This window comes from Eulemur rufifrons, chromosome 12, assembly GCF_041146395.1.
Source record: "Eulemur rufifrons isolate Redbay chromosome 12, OSU_ERuf_1, whole genome shotgun sequence".
Lineage (NCBI taxonomy): Eukaryota > Metazoa > Chordata > Mammalia > Primates > Lemuridae > Eulemur > Eulemur rufifrons.
In genome coordinates, this window is record NC_090994.1 from 11,904,097 (window position 1) to 11,924,212 (window position 20,116).

Genomic DNA, 20,116 nt, shown 5'->3' on the forward strand with positions numbered 1-20,116 from the left:
TATATTCTTCTGTACATTTTATTCTGCTTAATGAACACACATAAACATAAATGCATATCTGTAAGTTGGATTGTTCTGTAAAAACTGGATGATTGTGTGAATATCCCATAGCTTACTCTTTTCGCTTAACACATCATAGGCCAATTCCAAGTGTATATACAGAGGGTCTGCAAGTTATGATGGTTCAATTTGTGATTTTTTGACTTTATAATGGTGTGGAAGCAATACGCATTTGGTGGAAGCCGTGCTTCTCTTGCCATGCCGGGCTGGCAGCGGGCACAGCTCCCAGTCAGCCACGTGTTTTTGACATGTTGTTATCAGTTTATGACAGGTCTATCGGGGCGTGACCCCATCGTAAGTTGGGGAGCATATGTATATATACCGTATCATCTGTGCCCGTCTTCCTGGTGCCTGGTGGGAGTCCACGGCATGAATAAGCCATAATTTTTCCTGCCATTGCCCTATCGAGATGTTCTTGGGTTTTTACTATTATAAAAAAATACTGCAATAAACATTCTTGGGCATCTGTTTTTGTGTGCTGGTACTTTTGTCAGATTCTCAGAAGTAAGAGATCAGGGACAATGAAAGTATGTTTTTAACTTAGCTCTTTTAACTTCGCTTTTTGAAAACTACTGCTTTGCACTGTGCTCTTAAAAGCAGATATTTTTTCTGGTGGTGAGTTCCTGGCACAGGTTCTCCGCCTGGGGCATCTCTCCTGACTTCTGTGGGCAGAGGAGGTGAATGGTCAGTGAATGCTGTTTTCTAGGCTGTGATGACCTGCTTAGGAAAACAGCAAGAACGGAGAATTAGCAGTAATGTATTCGTTCTAGAGATCTGTGTATTTCCCAGCTAAAGCCGGACTTGTCCCCTTCTTGATTTCAGGGTTAAGGCAAAGTTTGGGTTTAATACATTTCTTCAAGTCCATTTTCATTTAACTCAGTTTGCACTAGGAGACCCCAACTTCTCATATGTAAAATTATGAAAATGAAAGTGATCAAAAAGCCCACTTAAGAGGTCTCTGGATTTAAATAAGGTGGTGGAGGAAATGTCTTAGGGGACTTAGAAAATCTGCATTTCCTTTATTCAATTTATTCAGCGATTCCTGCTCAGGGTTTAATTGGGTATCTAGGGGACCCTTGTAGACAAATTAGAATAATGTAACCATTCCTATTTGATTACATGTTTATTGGCAGTATCCTACTGAAAGATATAATAACATAACTTAGCCTTCTATTGACAGCTGTTTCTGCTGATAGTCTGCAAACCTACAGGGTGTAACATGTGGCATTAAATTGGAGCAACTTGGTGCCGTCACGGAATTCCACATTCAGTGTGGCATCTCTGGCAGGGAACTGCGAGAGGCATCTCCAGATGGATGTGTCTATAGAAGCCTTCTCAGCTAGGAAAATGTCACCCACACCAAAAAATTCACGCTGTTGAACATGAGCTCAGCATGAGTCCCTGAACCTACATATCTCAGTACTGTGTTCCAGTGATTGAAAGCATATTATGTTTCTGCACATTCTTTTGAATGTTTTTGTGGGTATCCGTGATGTGCTTTGGTTGTTTCATGTCCTGAATATAATTGACGATTGTTCTGTTTTGCTGACCACTGCAGCTCAATGCAATGGCAAATCGTGCTGCAGGGAAAGGCTATGAGAATGAAGACAATTATTCCAATATCAAGTTTCAGTTTATCGGGATAGAGAACATCCATGTCATGAGGAACAGTCTGCAGAAAATGCTGGAAGGTAAACCATTTCTTTATGTGCAGCATTAAGAAAAAAGCAATGAAATATTTTGATGCCAAAATGGAATAAGATAGTCTTTTGATTTTAAAGTTGTTTTTTGCTGATGCTATTTACATAGGTGTGATAAGTTGGGAACATACCATGTTGCGGTGACTCTTTAAACATTTAACAGCCGTTTTCTTATTTTACTTGTGTTATTGTGCAGTAGTTTTGTCAGTTGGGGGTTAGCAGTTGGGTACTGTCTAGTGGTGCTTAACATATGAGGTAAAAGTACACAGGGATGTTTTTCTTTCTTCCTCATAATGTTAGTTTGATCTGCATTCAAGGCCATTTGGAGACAAAGCAGTCTTACATTTGAAGAAATAACCAACCATTCATCAGGTTCATTAACTCTATCCTCAAGGTGCTGAGCGGTCCTTAGAAAGGAAGGATATGGGAGGTCCCGTCCTCATTTCTAAACAGCGGCAACTGCTGCAAAACACACATGCATGTAACCCCACCCCCAGCACTCCCACCGATAGCAATGAGCACTGCAGGACATACACTCACGGGGAGAGAAAATTAAAAACATAGATTATGTAACATAGGGGAATTATTCATATGGCCAAACCAGGCATAGGCTATTTAGCAGAAATTCTGCATTTGAAGCAAAACCAACTTCATCTACTGCTTATCCTCCTCGTGATCATAGAGGCCTAAGGAAGAACCCTCGCCATGGTCCCCACTCCTGGGTCTAGTGGGGACTGAGAAGAGAAGGCAGAGGGTGCAGAAACACCAAGGCCTTTGTGCCTTGGCTGTGAAGGGCGTGTGTGCACTTCTGGGGCAAACGCTGCCGAGGCGGAGCTGCGTTCGTGGGAGGTGGGCTGTCTTGATAGGAAACGCGGGATCTGGGATGAAGAGGGACAGAGAAGAGTTATTTTTTCTAGGAATCTATGTTTGCTTTCATTCACTTACGTCGTTTTCTGTATAATCAGAACAACCTAGTGTTGGGGCTGGGGAAACCTGAGTGTCACAAACAGGCCTGATTTCCATCTCTTCCCTAGACTTCCTGGTTCACCGCAGTCATTTTGAAACTTCAAACACATTGGTTAACTTCTGTGGGTCTCTGTTACCTGCTTTCAAATGAGAGGATTAGACTAGTAATTTCTGTGGATCTTTCTAGCTATGACAGTTTGGTGTCCCCTGATTGCAAACACTTTAAAATAGAGCATTGAATGGATAAAGGAAATCCCTTCCTGCATCTGAAAAAAATAAGAGCCCCAGAGCTCTCTTCATGTTACTTCTGCACATAATTTGTGGCATCTCAGGGCATGATCGTTTGAGCCTCTGAAACTTGGGGAAATTATTATGGGCGGTTTGGCTAACTCTGCTATAATCTGTGCTTTTCATGTGTTGAAAAATTGGACTGACATGTTCATGTTATTGAAAAGGAAGTTTAACTTTAGTATTATAAGTGTTCATCATTATCGGAATCATTAAAACACATTTAGGTTGATGTACTTTATATTTTTCATTTAGTAATTTCATAAGATGACTTTTAGAACACAAATTTTCTTCTATGTGGCAAGTTGTTCCTAAGAGTGCTTATAACATGCAAACTTGGCTTTGGTTGTTAAATTGGCATCCGTCTGGTGTTTCATCAGGAACTACTGCTCCTGCCCTTATACCTATGGTCTGACTCACTGCTTTTTCCAAAGGACAAACAAACACAGTTCTGGAAGGCAGCTCTCTGTTTCCTAAGGGATTATAGTACTTCTATATAACTTCTCCAGCTATGTGCAGTGCAGTAAGCAAGGACAGCTTTCTGGATGCCTTTCAGGGGACGTGACCAATGTTTGACTATGTGTTTTTACTGGGTAAATTATAAACCATTGTGGAAGCTCAGCTGATGACGAAGTGTTGCAATCACACCAACCTTCTGAGGCTTTTTCTCCTTCACACAGCTGTCCTTGGCATCAAAGAGATTTGAAGGTTTGCTCTGCTGCTCCCTTGGTCGGCAGAGGAAAAAATAATGTACTTCATTCATGATGATTATTTTCTCCAGTTTGTTTTTGCCACTGTTACAGGTATTATCAGAATCGGTTCTGAATAACAGAGAAGTAAAATTGTTTGCATTCTGGCTCCGAACAGCTCAGTCCATGAGCAAGAACTACAGGATATTTCATCAGAAACTGAAATCTAGGACCAAGTTCACATCCTGTGTAGGTCCTTTAAAGGAGCTTATTTAATTTTAACTTTGATTTATAAAGTCTAAACCAAACGATTTTTATGCTATTTGTACCTCCCAAGGAGATAAAATATCTTTCGGTTACATAGCAATTGTGTAATTTATTATCGTAAGTGCTTTTCATAGCAGTTTCCCTTTTGATCCTATAGATAGTGGATTTTCCCTCAAATAAAATAAAAGGACACCCTGGATTTTCTTTTCTATTGAAACAGTCAATATGTCCTTCCCAAGGCTAAGGAAATTGTTATCAGCTTAGGTGGAGCTTTTCCCTCTTGGCATCCTTGGTGTTGGGTAGGAAACCGGTGGGAGGAAGGTAGGGAGGTGGGTGGAATGACTTTCACAGCTCGGCTTGTCGAGGGGCTGCCCGGTGACACCTCTTTGGCTGTACCTGCTTTCAAGGTAGGCAGGTGCTTATGAGAAAGACACGACAGGGACATCCTTTCTCCATCAATCAACATGCCATCTTTTCCATGTTGCCTAGAAAATATCACTTTCTCCCCACGACTGGTTTTATGCCTAGATTCCACGTGAATATTAGACTGATATTGTTGGCCACTGTGTGGTTCTAACTGACTGCTCATTCACTGGTGTATTCATTTAGCTAAAAGTTGAGCAGCTGCTTTGTGCTAGTCTTCATAATTATCTTCACTTAAACGTTCATGTTTGGTTTTCACAATAGTGTACAGCACATGATACTATCTTCACTTTATAGGTGAAGAAACAGAGTCTCAGAAAGGTTAGACAACTTAATCTAAGAAAATTTTTTAAAGAAGAAGTAACTTGAAACAAATAAACAGAAAAATGTTTAAACTTTGGTAATTAAAGAAATGTTGAGTTAAAACCTTAGAGTACCTTTTCACCTACTTTTAAAAAATTATAATATCCAGTGCTGAAAAGAATATGGTAAAACTAGTACTTTAAATATTTCTGGTATCGTTTAAATTAGTTTAGAGAGATATAATGTTTGTTTAGACATACATAGTTTTTACCAGATTACCTCCTTTTAGGGACTAATCCAAAATATTGTTTAAAAAATATATATAGACATGCCTATACTGATAGTAGTAGTTTATTTATAATAGTAGAATATTGGAAGACACATAAATGTTCAACAACAGGAGACTGATTAAATAATTTTGTTCCACCTTTCTGATAGAAAATTTTACATCCTGTCTGGGCACGGTGGCTCACGCCTGTAATCCTAGCACTTTGGGAGGCTGAGGTGGGAGGATTGCTTGAGCTCAAGAGTTTGGGGTTGCTGTGAGCTAGGCTTACATGGACTTCTGCATAATCTGTTCACAACATGGCAATTTATTTCTGCAAGGTGAGTGGGAGTATCTCTTTCCAGTTACAGAGTCTGATATTTTACATTTTTAATTGAATTTTTTTAAAAACATCTTTTCCGGTATCACATAACAAAGCAGGATTTGAAACCAGTACTTCCTGTCATATTATGATGATCCTCGTTGGTTTGCAGTTCTGATATCAGACAAGCTCGTAGACAACCACCTCATGTAGTAATGAAGATACAACTTTATGGAAGGATTACTATGCATTGGACACTTCAAAATTGTTAAGATATATTTGCTCAAGTAATCGTCACTGGCATCATGTTGTAGCTACTCTTACCCTCACTTTACAGATGAGGAAATGCAGGCACAGAGGCTAAGAAACTTGTGCAAACTCACAACAGTAAGTGGTAAAACCAACATTTTCACCTAAGTAACGTGAATGCAAATGCCACACTCTTCGCCACTAGGCTCTACTGCCCGTCTGGGTGGTGGGTTGGGGTAGAAGATGCCCTGGGAAGACCTAGGTTTGAGTTCTTGCCTTAGTCCCTGAGTGAACTTGATCAGATCTCATTGTCTGTATTGGTAAGACAAGGTAAGCAATACATCTTCCCTGCTGAACTCATGACTTATTAAAAGGATTTCTTGCAAACTATAAAGTGCTTTCCAACGTAAGGTGCATATGCTTTCTCTGGGGAGGCAATGATGTGTTTTAAAATAAGTACTGAATCAAATGGATAAGTTGACAGGCTGTGGATGAATGCAGCCAGCCAGGCCAGTGTGGGATAGGCCCCGTGCTTTCCCGTAGGGAAATTTTCTCATTTTCTTTATTCAGAAGACGTGGAGGAAGAGCGCACTTCTTAGAGGCATGTCAGCGCTCGCCTCGTGACACGCTCCGTGTCCACTCGGCCAAGTGCATCAACCATGATTTAAAGAACATGTCGGGCCTTGTGGGTGTTTTCTCAGCAAGCTATTTCACAGAGACAGAGACAAACCTCAGCCTGATAGGGAGGGGACCGATGGCAGTGGGCCCAGAGCACGTGGAACAAAGGCCCAGTGTCAGTGCAGCGGTCTGGGCACTAACACTGTGATGTGCTGTGTGCGGGGGGAACTGGGCAGATTCAGTTTAAGAGATTGGGATCTTTTTATTAATAATGGGCCCCAAAATGTAACTATTTTTGTTACATCCCCTGAAGTTGTAGGCACTGACTGTGGAGAATGTTTTGTGGCAAAATCAGTTGGCCCTGCAGGTCCTGTCTTACATGTTCTGTGTAAAGGTTAGGAGGCCTGATTAGTCAGTGTCTTCCGTAGGTGTAGGAAGGATGGTTGGAAGCAGAGAACTTGGAGTGTGTCATGGGAGGCACCATCTTGGTGGGTAGTGGGGTCATATGATTGATTCCCTGCTCTGGTCTCCCTGCCAAGGTGCCTTGGGTGTGCCATGTTTGCAGGGGACAGTTCCTAACACACTCAGCTCCAAGGTTTTATGAAATACTTCTCTCAGCTCAGAGAGGGAAGGTTATGGCTATCAGTTCAAATGTCCTTTTGATTTGATATGCTCTTCCTTACCTCATGTCTTTATGGGGTATTGGCTAATTCAACCTTGAAGAAATGGAAGACTCCAACCTTTTATAGATGTTTCAAATTTAAGTTTTTCATTTTCAAGTGAGTATTTCCTATCCCATGACCTAAAAATTTATGCAGTGACGTTATATCAGCTACGATGAGCTAATGAAAGGTTATAAAGGTTAATCCTTTTCCAGTTCTTTATATTCTGACATTTTACCATTAGCAATTTCCTCAGATGACTAAGCTATTGGATGGAACAACCAATAGTGACCTTAAAATCTGGCCATTGTTCCTCAAAATTTGGCACCATGGCATAGGTTTCCACATGGAAAGCCCACTTTCCCATTAAAGTGGAACTAGGTAGCTTCACACAGAAGTAGTGGATGTGAGGCTTCACTCGTGATCCATGCATGATCGTCTGGAAGAAGGAAATGGATCGAGAGTGTGGGCTTTGTCTCTCTGTGGTCTTGTGTGAGAATTTTGAATGTGGCTGCCCGAGTGCTGGATGGGGTCACCCAATCTAGACAGTCACATTATAAGCAACAGGCCACAGGGAAGGGCATGGCCCTCTTGGGTTTGTGTGCTGTGAAACAGAAGCCAGCCCAATTATTTACTGGCTGTGTAACCATGGATGGCCTAGTAAGCCACTAGAAGCTACTCTTTCCAATCTGAAAGTCAAGAATAAATAATGCCCTGCATGGTAGATAATGTATGGAGAGCTTCAGGCACAAATAGTACTTGATAAATAGGAGCTACCACTGTGATCTCAGACGTGCACGCGTTCATCAGATGGCTATTGAGAGCATTCTACATGTTAGGCTTTAGACAGACAAATGCTCCCTTCATTCACACACACATTTTCACACAGGACAAAAATCCCAGCGGGAAGAAAAGCTCCTGCTTGCTCATTAGCCCTCTCACAGAGGCGATCCCTGCGTGAGTCAGGAATGTTTTAACTGGATGTCAAAGCCAACGATGATTTGTCATTATCCACGAAGAGGACAAGAGAAAACAAAGGGATTTCACCAGGGAGTAATGGCTGTTTTTCTCCTGATTATGCTTGATTTTGCAGCTCACTGAGACAATTGAAAGATTAAAAATTTTCACCCTCAGAATGATTGTTGTATATTTTGTTAAGCACGGTGGCAAGTTTTTGGATAACCAGGACATTTATGAAAAGAGCGCCTGCAGGAGAAAGCCTGTCCCATGAGACTAAAGATAGCCAGGGCTAATTTTAGTGACAAGACGAGCTGTTTTTCCATAAGGCTGTTGTTGGGGCTTGGTAATCCAGTACTTGCTTGCCAGTGACAATGTGGTCTCAAGTTGACGAGTGTGTTGGTCCTGGAAGCTTCCTCAGGTGGTGGCGACAGGAGTGTGGCATGATCCACACCCCCGTGTCCTCTGCCGCCTGTGCCATTCATTTCACCACGTCAGTTACTGGCTGCCACCATCTCGGTCTTCCGTGATTCCTGACCCCGTCTGCAGCGCCTGCCCCTTTAGATCCACCCCGACTTTCCGGCCTCGGACACCCCTGTCTTTTCCCAGCCTCAACTTCACCGTTTCCATTTGTGTTGAGTTTCCTATTTAGACTTTATCATCCCTTCTTCAACCCAACCTTCAATTCAGTTCCTGCCCATCCTGGCTCCATTTGTATATTGACTTTTAATTATTCTCTGTTTGTAGTGAAAATAATAGAAAGTGGAGTCAGGGACTTAGAGTCCTATCCCGGTGTCCTTGCTGTGTCACCAGCATCTGAGCCCTTTCCTCCCCTCCCAATGGAGACGATTGTCTCTACAGTAGATCTGGGAGGTTGAGGGGGTTCGTCAAGAGGAAAGTGCTAACCCTGTTACTCACATGTGCTGGCTGGAATGTAAACGGGCACATGTAGTTCTTAATTGCTGCAAAGTTTTACACACCGCAGCAGTTAATATTCACGTCTTACTCTACTTACCCCATGATAAGCCTAAGAGAGCATGGGTTACCACCTTATACCATGAATTTGTCTTTCAATACAAAGTTCCCACTCCTGAAGACTAGCAGGGCATTCTCCTGTGAACCCGCTGCTTGGCTTTCTTTAGGCCGATGGTGATTAGTATTCTGGAATATGTTGGTGTGTCTGTATATGTACATTTCCATACACACATACTTGTTTATTAGTACTGGACACACATGCACACACACACGTGTATGGATACTGTTTTTCTGTGCTACTAAGTCAAGCACTGCTGACACAGGTATACAGAAGGTCGGCTTGATTGCACCTTACTATTTTATGTTATCAGATTCTTTAAAAGAAAACAGGGCTATACGAAAATGGCTTTCAGGGCATTAAGACCTGTGTGGAGAGTCTAGAAAGTATCGTCACGATCAGAGCTGGAAATGTTTTAAAGAATAATCTTTAGTCCTGTTGGTGTCGTGTAGCGAAGCGACTCCCTGGAAAGCAGCTTGAGTTCATCTGAGGAGTGGATTTCCCCAGGTGGGGGAAGTTCTCTATGAAGAGGGCCTGTGCTGGTTGGCGAGGGAGGGAGGGTGGGGAGGAGAGCAGCCCTGACGTGAATAAGTTGTTCTCTGCAGAGCTCAGAGGTTTATTTCGTGTCACTGTGGTGGGCTCCTGTGGGCTTAACTCGACATTTCCACGTTACAGGCCATGATGAAGTCCTCTTTGAATGGTTTCACCTTCTGGAATGTTCAGTGAAGGGAAACTAGTCTCATTTTGCCAGTTCTCTAAAGACTGTCTCATTGGTCTTGCCTTCTTGACTCCAAAATGGGAAAGGGACAAATCAAACATCAGCAGAACTCAGGCTGGTAGTTAAGAGAGGGCCGTGCACATTGCAACTCTAAGCCTTAGGGGGCAGGAAAGGCCAATCCCACGGGGTTCAAATGGAGACTTTCTTTGCTCCTTCACTGACTCCGCCCAGCAACTGTACAGGGAAAAATAAGATTGGTGTAGGAAATACCCAAGGAAGATCATGTGAGGCTTAATTTTTTCTAAGTAAATTCCCCATTTCCTAAGGTTCTAAAATTATATAGCCTTCCTTTCTTTTTTTTTTTTTCTTTCTTTTTTTTTTTTTTCCTACTGTGGCTCACATATGTTTATGGATATAGTTGCCCTGTTATATAAAACAAATATCACTGGACTCAGCCATTAAACCCCTGGTCAGTAAGCACAGTTCCCTGTCATTTGTGGCATATGCCTCTGGTGTCAGCTGAAATGAACTTTGTTCAGCAAAATGGTCTGTCAATATTGGTTCGGGTTTGGCAACACGAGTGAACAAATCGGTATTTCTGCCTTATCCCGAGTTTATCCAAACAAACCCAACAGTTTTATATTTAAAAATCTGGGCGCTAATTGTTTCAGTCTCGAGTGTCCCCCCATCTGTCCCTGAGTATTAATCATCTGCAGAGCTTTTTGCTTTTAACACGGCCACTCAGCACTCTGGGGACAAACCACCCTCTCGGTTGTTAACTCTGCTTGAAAATCTACTGGGGTTATTTTATTTACCCTTCGCAATTTTAACGTTCCTGAAAACAGAACTGTTAAACAAGGAGCCCTTCTTAGTGTGGGAAGAAAGGAGCTCACGAGGCAGTCACCTTAGCAGCCTGTCCCCTTGCTGTGTGATCTAAACAAAAAAGGAAGCGTGGGGACACTCTCTCTGGCAGGACAGCTCAGGGCCTTGTTCTGTGAGCCGTCCACTCCTCCCTTGCTATGGGCCCCGGCCGTCCCCAGGTTAGCTGGAAAGCCGGCCTGGTGTCTTTATTTTTAAACACGCTGTCACTTCCATGCCCTGTGGGAAGAGAATGTGAAAAGGATCATTTGTTCTTGGGCAGAAGTACAGAGTCTGGATGCCAAGATATTCCTCGGGCTGCCTGGACTTTTTGAAACAAGTGAGAATACTAACTAGCCCTGAGGTTCTACAATAACAACCTGAACGTTTGATGTGTTTTGTGGAAAAACAAACAAACAAACAACCAACCAACCACACAACACAACAAACCCCCGCAGGAGAATGTTATCTGCAGAAGGTTGAAAGGAAATCAGTTGAGTGCTGAGACTTTAAGCAGCGGAATGTGTGTGTTTTAGGATTAAGTTGAACACTTTGTTCAGGTCAGGGCCTGGAGTCGGACAGAGAGACCAAACAGCAGGCACCCAGGGAGTGGCAAGAGCTTGCGGAGGGTGCTGGAATTTGCCACCCTTCCCGCTGGGCTGTGTCTCGGGCGCGTGCACAGGCAGAGGCGAGCCTGCCGCTTGCAGGGCCTGCCCGGTACTGCCGGGCTCTGCAGAGGACAGATCTCCGTGGGCCAGAAAGGCAGGGCGTGCTCAGTGCTCACTGGGGGCTGGCATTCGGCCTTGCATCACATTCAGCTGTCTGTTTGCAAACTGGGGCCATGCACCCCTGTGCTCACGGGAGAGCTTTCTGAGGTGCGCCCTGGGTACGTCGCTTGGTGGGAATTGGCTTCCAGATCATCAGCTTCCTCATGTCCTTGCTGCAGTTACGTGACCAGCCTTAGAAGGCTCCTCCGGCCAGGCTTTAAGCCAGCTCTCCTTCCCTTCCTAATTGCCCCTTTGCTACCTTACAAAAGAAAAACCCTTTGCCACACTCAGAATCTTACGATGATCCATTATGCCAGGGTGTGTGAAGGGGGTATGTGGTTTTATATTTTATTCTAGAGTGCAAAAACATTGAAACGCTTCCGATCAGATTAAACTTCCTTGAGCAATCTAAATCAGAACTGTTCCTAGAAATACAGTGCAAGCCCCAAGTGCAGACTATATTCGTAAGTTTAAGTTTTCTGGTGGCTCCATTAAAAAAAGGAAAAAGAAATAGGTGGGTTAATTTTAATACTTTTAATTTAACCCAATATATCCAAAATTTTACCATTTCAACATATAATCAGTATAAACAGCTACTAATGGGGTGTTTTGCATGCTCTTTCTGTACGAAGTCTTTCCACTTCGATTCATATTTCACATGTATAGCATCTCAGTTCAGACTGGATACATCCCAAGTGCTCACATAGCCATGTGTGACTAGTGACTACTACGGTGGGACAGCACAGTTGTAAGTGATAGAAAGCACAATCTTTAAGCTGATAGTATTTGGGAACCAAGAAGTACTTAGACTGGTTCATGTTTGAATTATGGAAAAATAAAAACCGAGCTGAGATTGAAAGCATTGATTAAGAACACGAACAGACCGAATCCTGGCCCCACCATGTGTCAGCTGGGAGACTTTGGACAAGCTATGCAACCTCTCTTTGCATCAAAAAATGAGAATAATGGTACCTTCCTCATAATGATTGTCTTGAGGATTGAAAAAGCTAATCTATATCAAGCATTTAGAAGAGTGTCTGGCGTTTGGTATTTAAGTTTTACTATTATTATTATTTCTGGTAAAACCCACCCAGAGGAAGATCACATGAGCCCAGGAGTTAGAGGCTGCAATGAGCTATGATTAGGCCACCGCACTCCAGCCTGGACGACAGAGCAAGACCTTGTCTTTAAAAATAAAAAACAAAAAGACCTCACCAAGGTGGCTATTTTTTTTAAAAGACTTTTCTTAGAGCAATTTTGGGTTCACAGCAGAACTGAGCAATAGGTACAGAGTTCCCTTCCCATACACCCCTGCTCCAGTCTGCACAGCCTCCCCCGTTATCAGTGTCCCCACAGAATGGTGCATTGTTGCAGTCAGCGAGGCTGCACCGACACATCTTTATCACCCAGAGTCCATAGGTGACAGTAGGATTCACTATGGTGTTGCACATTCTATGGATCTTGACAAATATTTAATGACATGGATCCACTCATAGTATCATAGAGCAGTTTTATTGCCCTAAACATTCGTGTGCTCCGCCTGTTCATCCCTCCCTCCCCCAACCCTTGGCAACCGCTGAACTTTTTACTGCCTCCATGGTTTTGCCTTTTCCAGAAGGTCATAGAGTTGGAATTATATAGTACGTAGCCTTTTCAGTGAAAGACTGGCTTCTTTCACTTGGCAATATGCATTTAGCTTTCCTCCTTGTCTTTTCATGGCTTGATAACTCATTTCCTTTTATGGTCGGGTAATATTTCATTGGATGTGTTACATGATTTGTTAATCTTCATGTGTGTAAATATTTCATAACTTTTAATGACTAAAACTATAAGCTTGGAAACACTCAGTCCACTGCTGAGTACCCGGGGCCATGGAGCTGAGTAATAGAGCTGTAGATTCTGTGACTCAATCTGTGTATTTTTCCCCGGGCTTCAGCTAAGTACCCTTTCCTCTGCTATTTTGCATGTGCTTTACCAGATACTGGTCCTGTTGTCCTGCCTGTGATGTTGGGCCTGGGGTGGGGTGGGGGCGATACTGTGACTTCAGACAGCAGAGGGACAGTGCTCTGAGCCAGAGCCATGCCAGGGGGACTTCAGTTACCCATCTGCTTAGTAGGCCTTCGGAGCTGTGTCTCCAGCTGCGGGCAGGCTTTTGGATGGGAGATTTTGGAATCTTGCCTAAACACATTCATAATATCATTTCCTTAAGTGGGGCTTTTGCTGGGAATCTCAGCATTGCTGTCATCTATGACTCAGAATTTAACTACTTGTGCTTTTTTGCATGGCTGTTTTCTTGCAGAAAATCAGAGTGAATCCTCTGTTATCTGGCATATTTGGGGGCAGGTCATCTGATAAATAGTTTTGTAAATGGTTGCCATGTATTCCATATACACTGTGCTTTCAAAGAGTTAACAAAGTTGAATCTAGGAGCGTAGAGTTGGAAGGCTATAATTTAGTAGTGCACCTTCCTTCTTTTAAAAATGAAGAAATTGAGGCTTAAAGAGTTGAATAACATGTGCAAGATTACACAGCTAATTACTGATGGAGTCGGGAGTAGGAAATAGAGCTCCCTGCTCCCTGCATGTGTTTACTGCATCAGAGTATAGTAAAATGTACTTAAACTGAAAAACTATAGACCATTATTTAATTTTCATTGGTTGATTGATAGGACTCCCCAATAGTGCTTTGTAGGTATAAAACCCACAAACTTTGGAATTCAATATTTGTGATATGTAGTCAGAACACTAGCTCTAAAGCTTCTTCATACTTTAGTTAAATAAAAGACAAGCTCTTGAGATGGAAGTTACTGGTTAATTTTTTTTTTTTTTTAATATGAAAGGTGGGGGGGTAGGGAGTGAGGTTCAATTTCCTTTCCTTTTTTTTTTTTTTTTTTTTTTTGAGACAGAGTCTTACTCTGTCGCCCTGGGTAGAGTGCAGTGGCATCATCATAGCTCACTGTAACCTCAAACTCCTGGGCTCAAGGGATCCTCCTGCCTCAGTGTCCTGGGCTCAAGGGATCCTCCTGCCTCAGCGTCCTGAGTAGCTGGGACTACAGGCATGCACCATGACACCCAGCTATGGTTGATAATATAGAAGCATTTACACACCTGTCTTAGTTATGTAAATATAGATATTATTGGGATTCTAGGTTTTCTTCATTTTCAGTCAAAGGGAAAACCCCTCACCTGATGCTCTAGAATTGGCTCAGAGGTATAGATCTCATTTTAAAGTTTACAAACTTTACTCCCATTGGGTGGGGGTTATTGGTAAGAGGAGTTTGATTATTTGCATTAAGACTTCTAGGACAGCTCTGTCTTGTGTTTTTACAGCAGTCCTAATCTGACGTGGTTGGGTGATGGAGAGTTCTGAGTAAGTGCTGGAATCTGTTTTATAATTTTTCTGCCATAGCACTCTTTACTCAAACGCTCCTTAATATCTTTACTGGAAAGGTAAATAAATAGATGTTTTCTGCCAGACCTTTACTGTGATAACATTCAATGATTTTCATTAATATTAGGATTTAAACTTTACAGATACAATACCTGTAGATACAGAGTCCCCCATGACCAAAGAAGCTAGAACAGCCTTACTTGAAATGGTTCAATAGAATCAAGTTTAGAAAACTTGGGTATTTAGACTTAGTTCTTCCAGAAAATATCTGGTATAACAGAGTAATCATTAGCACACTAAATGTAAAATATTACATGTAAAATGAAAGAGTGTCTGAATTTCACTTTTATAACATGATTTATCTTGCAGTGTGTGAACTTAAATCTCCTTCTATGAGTGATTTCCTGTGGGGTCTGGAGAACTCTGGCTGGTTAAGGCACATTAAGGCCATCATGGATGCAGGAATCTTCATCGCAAAGGTATACAACTGCGGAGGGAAGTAAACTCAGGATCAGACCAGCAAGCCACTTCTGACTTCAAATTGGGCATCTTGTTCCTCCCCTTCGGTTCCCTTGTACTAAGCTGCGCTGCATTGAACGGGTAGCTGGCTTTGCAGACCTCTGTATAGTTTGCCCTCTGAAGATGTGATTTTATGAGCATACAGTGCTCCATTGATACTGTGTCAGTACAGTGGTCAAATGGTAAAATATTTCCAGAATATTCTCTCATCCATTAGGCTTAATCCTGGATGGAGGAAACAATTTTCTGTAGGAGAGTACACAACCAAATGTGAGTTACTTCAGTGCCAGGGGCTCGAGGCTTACATCCAGTGGGTCCGTCCCTTTAGTCATGGCATATGCAAAAGTCGTGTTCCTGGTGTTCCTGTAGCTGGTAGGTAGATTCCATTCCGCCATAGGAGAAATCTTGCTGCAACTTTCATACAAGCTGTTCTCGAATCCATTGTCTACTGTGTTGCTCAGTTTTTTAAAAAAATAAATTCCTCTCAGATTTCTACCTAAAGAGAACCACATCTTTTCTGATGACATGGTATGTTCCCCTCCGTTAGGCAATTATTCATTCAACAAATATTTATTTAGTGCCAGGTGAGTTCTAGGTGCCGTGGAGGGAATGCTGAATAAGCCAGGTCAAACTTCTTCCCTCACAGAACTTACATTCCAGGGTGGGAGACAGAAAGTTAATAAATAAATATAGAACTTGAGGTAGTGATAAATGCTATGGGGAAATCTCTGCCATGTTTCCCAATTTATGTTGCCTGCCAAGATATCCAACTAAAAATTGTGTGTGCATCCGCAATAGGAAATAGAAATTCTTTTCCTAGCAGAGACTTTTCTGGTATAATTTTGGCTTTTGTTCTCCTCCTTCCCCCACCCTGGGTCCATTACTTGGCACTTACCTTTTATCTGTAACTTCATCGTTTTATAATGTATAATTTTTTGTGCCTTTTCCGTTTTGGAAATGGCTGGGGCCAGTAGTAACTGCAGAATTTCAATATGGCTCCATCTGGAAACGCGCAGAGGAGGAAAAAGGGTAGAAGGTGGGCTGGGGATGTTGCATGAGAATGCATTTGCACAGGAAGTGTACTCCTATTTCTTTAGTACATAGACTTATTGGAGGTGACTTGAGCGGTGGCTTCTGGATCCAATGGGCGGGCAGGAGAGCTTTAGCTACTAGCACCAAGCCACCCACTCCTTGGCTGTGCCCTAACTAGGTGGGACACAAACACTCAGTAAATCAATGAACATTTTTTTTTTGTTTTGTTTTGCCTATTTTGTTCTGTAACTATATAACCAAACCTAGTCCTGCTGAGGTTTTTCCTTTTTATTGCCATTCTTTGTGGATCTTTGCTGATCCTTGTTTTTTAGGCAGTTGCAGAGGAAGGGGCAAGCGTGCTGGTTCACTGTTCTGACGGCTGGGACAGGACGGCTCAGGTGTGCTCCGTGGCCAGCCTCCTGCTGGACCCACACTACCGGACCCTCAGGGGCTTCATGGTGAGTGTGGCCGCCAACTGGGCCATCCCCAGTGGCAGTGCCTTGACTGGAACGGACCTCTGTTTTCATAGCTCTTGGCAACTTCTTTTTTCTCAACAGCATTTATTTTCCTTTTAGTAGCTCAGCAAGGTTAAATAAAGGAGAAAAAGTCAAATAGGCTTGGAATAAAGAGGTGAATTTATGGGATACTGAAACCATTTCAAGTTCATGCTGTTCAATGTGAATTTTGGGGCAAATATAAAATATATCCAGTAGTTTGTAAAACAATGAGTTTTATACATTATTTGCTAATAAGTATTTTAAGTTTGAGGTAACACAATTATATAACAAAACACTTTTCAGAAAAAATATTTGGAGAAAAAAAATTTCTGTGTTGTGTGTGCAAAAAGTCCTTGGGAGGAAAAACTCTTTTCACTTCCAGGTTTTATTTTTTAAGTAGTCCTTTGCAACCCTGGATGAGAATATTGAAAATTTCCCAGTGTTTTTTGATTCTTTGCTGTAATTCCAAGTATATCCTCTCCTAGAATTTGAACCTTTTGGGTGTGTGTCAAAATGTGACATGTTGCTTCCAACTACAGAATACTTGTGTAGTTGTCTGGGATGGTGAATTTTGGCTAAGCTGGGTATAATTTCTTCAGAAATGAATTCGCCTCTGAGCCATGATTTTATAGAAAGTGCTTCAGTGAATCCTGAGTCCATGCTGGGGTAGATACTGACAAAGGAGCCCTAAGGGAATACCTTTACTGCTAGACCTCCTTTAATGTCAACTGACACCCTGGGAACAAGAGAGAAAAGGCAGGCTTCTTTTTAGGTACTGCCCCCTCTTTTTTGGGAGTGTCTGGGAACTTCCAAATACCTGTGATAGTGTTGAGACTTCAGAGTGACACTCTTGCTTCAGTCCCCTCCAGGTCTGAGGTCAGGAGGGCGGGATTCCTTCATTTACATTTGGAGAGTGGAGGGGTTCCCACATACGTGCTGCCATGGGGCCCCCTCTCCTGTATACATCCTTCTCTGCCACTGACTCATTCTAATTGTGCCCCATTAAAACCGTTACACTTAGAACCCAAAGAAAATGCCTTTTAGAGTCATCAAGGGCAGACTTCAACCAGTCAGTCTTGTTTTTAGGGGAAACCTCTGGCCACTTTAGAGCCTTGGTGATATTGATAGGACTATTCCATATTATTTGAATGAACATTTTTTAAAAGTCTAGACTGTTCCAGACTATAAATTCATGTTAACCCCAATTCCAGGGCTGAAACTTCTAATACGCTCCTAAACCCCATCAATTTAGAATTTTTCTAATGTGTAGGAAGGATCACTGGAAAACATTCCTAATTGTTTTTTGTAAAAAGATTGGTATTTTACATGGTATTGAGAGGAAGCATCATATATTGGCCAAGAGATGCAGTTTGGGCCATGAAGCGGTGTCCACCGCTTCTGAGGGTATGATCTTAGGTGAATATTTAACCTCTCTGTGCTTCCGCCTCCCCTTCTGTAAAATGAGAATGGTAGTACCCATCCCACAATCACATGAGATCACACAGAAAGCAAGATGAACAGCGCCTGGCACATAGGAAGCACTCAGTGGGTGGTGTTACGTTCTCACACATCCACTCCTGTGTATTTTTCCTATGGATGAATTTCCTGCCCTTCCCATTCACACCTCTACATTGGTGGATGACGAGCACTCATTCATTTGCAGGTTACCTGACAAGAGTGAATTCAGCGGCAAGTACCTCTGAATTCTTCCATATTATTGGTAGTGGGCTCTTATTTTGCCTCATTTGCTTCTCTCCATGATATTTCTATTCTTTCTTGTGTAGGTATTAATTGAAAAGGATTGGATTTCCTTTGGTCATAAGTTTAATCACAGGTAAGTAATATTGAAAAATCTGTGGATTTTAATGTTTAGAATAACAGCACTGTTTCTGAAATTTTCAATTGAATGTCTAGGGGTAAATAGTGTTGTTTTTGAAAGGTTTCTTACTTTGTTGTATCTTACTTGGAAAGTTCAAATTTTGTTGTGTAAGTTGTATCACAGATAAATGAAGTTCTAGCTGATTACTCTTGGTAATAGTTGGGTAGAACTAACTGTTAAATTGACACAGAGAATGGTTACTAATTAACCTAGAAAGGATCAGCCTTCTCTTCCTTCTACCTATACCTTTGACTTATTAAATTATTCCATTTTGGAAGCACAAACATTCACTTTAGGCTGCAAAGTGTAAAATGCCTATGGGACAGTTTCTCTTTGATCTTTCACAGTGGGAATCAAACTGGGCTGGTCCTAAGGCATTTCTGTCAGAGTGACATTTGTCCCATATGTCTCTGGAGAGGTAACCTAGGACAGTGGCTCAGGCTTTGGGAGCCAGACACATCCAACACCAAATCCAGGCTGTGGTATTTACTGTCCCTCCTTGGGCATCTGTCCTCTCTGACCTTTGGTCTCCCATCTGTGGAATGGGGATGCCCTTCCTCCATAGGGTTGTAGCAAGAATTTTGAAAAAGTATAACTAGTTTCGCTCCATGACTGGCCCAGGTAGTAGGCCTTCAATAACCAGAAGCTATTGTTTTTGGAGCCAGTAGCCTCCTTTTGTTAAAATAATTTGTTAATAATCTCTGTTCTATGTTCTGGTTTTTTATAATCTCTGAGTCTTCAGTGTTGTAGGTGTACTTAGCCTAGTCTTTTGGTGCTAAAATTTAAATTTGGGGAGCATGTTACTAATAATTTCATTAGATAGTATATATCAGGCAGCCCTTTTTAAAGCTATCAAAGGTGAGTGGAACTGACACTTTTGAGAAGTTTCCAGACACTTTCTAATGTTTCTTCTCTTGAGAAACTCTTAAACTGATCACTGCTCATTTCTCTTCCTCAAGTTGACTCTCCATTACCAAGACGAGGTTCTATATTGTTATTTTGTCTTTGCCGGCCGGCACCAGAGCACTCTTTTGGAATTTTTGTAAAAATTACATAAAAGGGCTAGGCTTCCTTCATTTAAAAATCAAGACCAATGTTAGCGAGAAGATCCTCATGTGTTCTTGAAAAAGAAAGATATGGGAGACACAAGGGTATATGTGGAATCTGTGGTCATGTGGAAATAAAATTATATGACAAGTTGCAACTCTGCTCGAGTGATGGGAATATCCCTAGAAACTTGGGAAACCACTATTTTTTCAAGCTGTCTTCCTTATCCCTCCCCAACAAACAATGCAAAAGTGAAAAACCCTAAAATTGTTTATGCATTTCGCATTTCTTCCTCACACTCTCATTAGTCGCTAATTAGAGTAGAAGATGTATTTCAAAAGCTCTGATATACTTTTAAAGTTTGAATTAAAGAAAGCCCTTTTTCCTTGGATGATTTCCTTGAATTTTATCTTTAGCACCAACACTTTATTTTGTAACTATAACATGAACGTATCCCTTCTGTCCAGACCTTCATTACAGAGTTTCTCTGGAAATTTTGAATTATTTTTCAACTTCTTCATTCCAAGTTTTTAAGATAAGATTTATTTAGGAACCAGGGTTGCTTTTATGTTTTTTTTTTGCATTTATAGCTTTTTTGCATTTATAT

General features: G+C 41.8%; 1 protein-coding gene across 1 annotated transcript in view; it reads left to right on the forward strand.

Annotated features, from left to right (window-relative positions):
• The window catches only part of MTMR7 (myotubularin related protein 7), a 55,921-nt gene that overhangs the window by 28,696 nt on the left and 7,109 nt on the right, over nucleotides 1-20,116 (forward strand). The window contains exons 5-8 of the mRNA XM_069484923.1: nucleotides 1,619-1,751; nucleotides 14,905-15,014; nucleotides 16,419-16,544; nucleotides 18,368-18,417. Coding sequence (XP_069341024.1) covers nucleotides 1,619-1,751; nucleotides 14,905-15,014; nucleotides 16,419-16,544; nucleotides 18,368-18,417 — 419 coding nt within the window. The remainder of the gene's footprint in view (nucleotides 1-1,618; nucleotides 1,752-14,904; nucleotides 15,015-16,418; nucleotides 16,545-18,367; nucleotides 18,418-20,116) is intronic.